Source organism: Gavialis gangeticus, unplaced genomic scaffold, assembly GCF_001723915.1.
Source record: "Gavialis gangeticus isolate Ggan-Ray unplaced genomic scaffold, GavGan_comp1, whole genome shotgun sequence".
In the NCBI taxonomy this organism is placed as follows: domain Eukaryota; kingdom Metazoa; phylum Chordata; order Crocodylia; family Gavialidae; genus Gavialis; species Gavialis gangeticus.
In genome coordinates, this window is record NW_017728992.1 from 136946873 (window position 1) to 136949871 (window position 2999).

Sequence of the window (2999 nt, forward strand, 5' to 3'; positions counted from 1 at the left end):
CCAGAGGAGGGCCACTCGTATGATCAAGGGACAGCAGGGTAGGTCCTATGAGGAAAGGTTGCGGGACCTGAACCTGTTCAGCCTTCAAAAGAGAAGGCTGAGGGGGGATCTTGTGGCCTGTTATAAACTGGTTAGGGGGGATCAGCAGGCGCTGGGGGAGTCCCTGTTCCCCCGAGCGCCGCCAGGAGTGACCAGGAACAATGGTCACAAGCTGGCGGAGGGAAGGTTTAACTTGGACATCAGGAGGTGCTACTTCACAGTCAGGGCGGCTAGGGTCTGGAACCAGCTCCGAAGTGAGATGGTGCAGGCTCCCACCCTGGGGGTTTTTAAGAGGAGGTTGGATGACCACCTTACTGGGGTCCTTTGACCCCAGTGCTCTTCCTGCCATGGCAGGGGGTCGGACTAGATGATCTGCTCAGGTCTCTTCCGACCCTAGAAACTATGAAACTATGAAATGAATGATGTCACAAGTATTTTTTATCCATCCTTTTTTTCCCTTACATAAATGGAATGTGATTTATTGAGATTATTTGTTTAATTCATTCTCTAAAGCAGAAGGTTCAGACAGACACTACTCTCCACATGAACCAGAGGAGGAAACCAATGAGATTGAACGGCAGCGATCCAAAGTGCAAGAAACAACCTCACAAAGTCGATCAAGGACCCATTCCCCTTCAGGCTCTATGGGGATTGATGACACTGAGAAAAATGAAGTAATAAGCACACAGCAAATGTGTAAGGAGTTTTCATTGTTTGCATGCCGTCAACAAATTTAGACCAAATAGTACAAAATAACTTTAAGGTATATTAATTAAATTTATTTTTGTATGTTTTAGCTCAGATTGTTTCATGTGAAGTAAGGTTAAGAGACCAATGCAAAGGAACAACTTGCAATAGGTATGTTACATCTTTGCAGCCTCAGATAAAGGCTGTGCATATATCAGCTAAAATATCTTCCTAACTTTAATCATAGGACCTTAGACTAATTTGTACTTTACATTTCTAGGTATGAATGTCCTGCTGGCTGTTTGGACAGTAAAGCCAAAGTTATTGGAAGTGTACATTATGAAATGGTAAACATATGTTTTTAAAATTAGATGTGCTATGAATATAATTTTAATTGAAATTCTGTCTTTTGCATTTGGAATAATAGCTGAAATGTGGTAGCAGCAAGAATGTATTTTGTAGAGGTTACTGTTTACCAAAAGTAAAAAGTCTGTCAGAGAGGTTAAGGTTTATCTCAGCTGCATCTAGGTTTGCTCCTGCAATTTAGCATTTGCAACTTTTATACATGTAAAACCTCACATTTATGCACATAAGCAAGACTTGTTTGTGCAAATCATTTTGATAACAAAAAAAGAGAAAAAACAAACAAAAAAATAAAACCTGCAAATACTGTTGAGGGTCAAATACAGGACTTTACAGTGCATATTTATAGACCACTTCGGGAATCTGATTCTAGATATATAAGATTAATGCTTAGTTTAAAATATTTGGGCCTTCTTCAACCCATTGGATATTGTGGGCTGTGGGGCAGAGGTGTACTGCTATCCACCATGTTCACAGGTGGCAGATAGTGGAATGACCTTCAGGGACGGTTAGCTGTGAAATAAGCGGTATAACTCTGACAAATAAGCAGACATGGACCAAACAGCGGCAGTACCACCAGGATGTGGTGAGGACAGCAGATGGCAATAGTTTCCCTCCTGAAAAGCCACTTATATCCTTTGACAGTGGTGAATACAGATTCCCACTATAATAAGCCTGCCTCCAGCCGTGGATCTACAAGTCCTCAGTGGCAGAGCAGGTGGAAGAAGATATTAGAATCTCAGCAGCTGCAAAGATGAATGAAGGCTGCAGTAGAAGGAGATTCCTATGTGTCTTTGTCCCTTGGCCACCGGATCACGGTCCAGTTCTGTCAAGAGCTGTGTGGAAGCTGGTGTGCAGCAGCTTCTCTACATGAAAGAAGTCACACAGAGGCCTCTTGCATGCCAGCACATATTGTGGAACATAAAACAAAGCATAGGAAACAGCAGATCCTGTGAACATGAATATACAAGCTTTTTATTTCTCAGTGATGGCAAAAACAAACTTGTCTGTAGAATTTTCAGCTCCCATACATTCACCAATTACAGATTTGTAAGGGCTGGATCCTGAATGATGTTCCCACTGCTTTGCCCCATTCTAAGGGCAGGAAGCACCTAAACAGCTGGCTTACATGGTTACCACTCTGTAGAAGAAACCTCAGATGGTGTCAGTGACCTTTATATCACCTTCCCCATTCCCACTGAATAGGGTATGTGTAGGAAAAAGCTACAGCAGCTGGATTATTTCCATGTTTTGCTGATCCCTGAGTTTCAGAATAAGTCATGGGAGCCACAAGTACCAAGGCATAAGATTGAGCAGCTGTAAAATTAACAGGAACTTTACAGTTGTAATTTTTAAACATTTAAAATAAAATGGAGAAGTTCTTTTTTCTGACATGGGAATGATTTTCTCACTCTGTTTTCCAGCAATCCAGTATTTGTCGAGCTGCTATACATTATGGCATTCTGGACAATGATGGTGGCTGGGTAGATGTCACCAGGCAAGGAAGAAAAAATTATTTTATCAAATCATATAGAAATGGTGTTCAGTCAATTGGGTAAGTACAACACTGTTATTTTGTATAACTGCAATGAAAATGTATAAGAACGTTTCCAATTTATTGCATGCTTACATGTGAAATAAGTCCCAATAATAATATATTTAACTCATATAGCCCCTTTTATCCTGAAAGACCTGAAAATACAATATCATTTCACTCCACCTGAAAATGTATCCATTCTTTAACAGCATTCAGCAAAAACAACACAAAAGCTAGGAGTCAGTGAGGATCTAGTCAGGTAACTTCTGGAGGGACTGGAAATATTTAAATCAGCTGGTATGGACAATCTCCACCCCAGAATGCTGGGGGAATTAGCTGAGGTCATTGTGGGACCCCGGCATGGCTTTACAAG

The 2999-nt window shown here is 41.2% G+C and overlaps 1 protein-coding gene across 1 annotated transcript in view; it reads left to right on the forward strand.

Annotated features, from left to right (window-relative positions):
- The window catches only part of CRISPLD1 (cysteine rich secretory protein LCCL domain containing 1), a 78822-nt gene that overhangs the window by 46247 nt on the left and 29576 nt on the right, over positions 1–2999 (forward strand). The window contains exons 6-9 of the mRNA XM_019527820.1: positions 556–735; positions 837–897; positions 1007–1073; positions 2514–2644. Coding sequence (XP_019383365.1) covers positions 556–735; positions 837–897; positions 1007–1073; positions 2514–2644 — 439 coding nt within the window. The remainder of the gene's footprint in view (positions 1–555; positions 736–836; positions 898–1006; positions 1074–2513; positions 2645–2999) is intronic.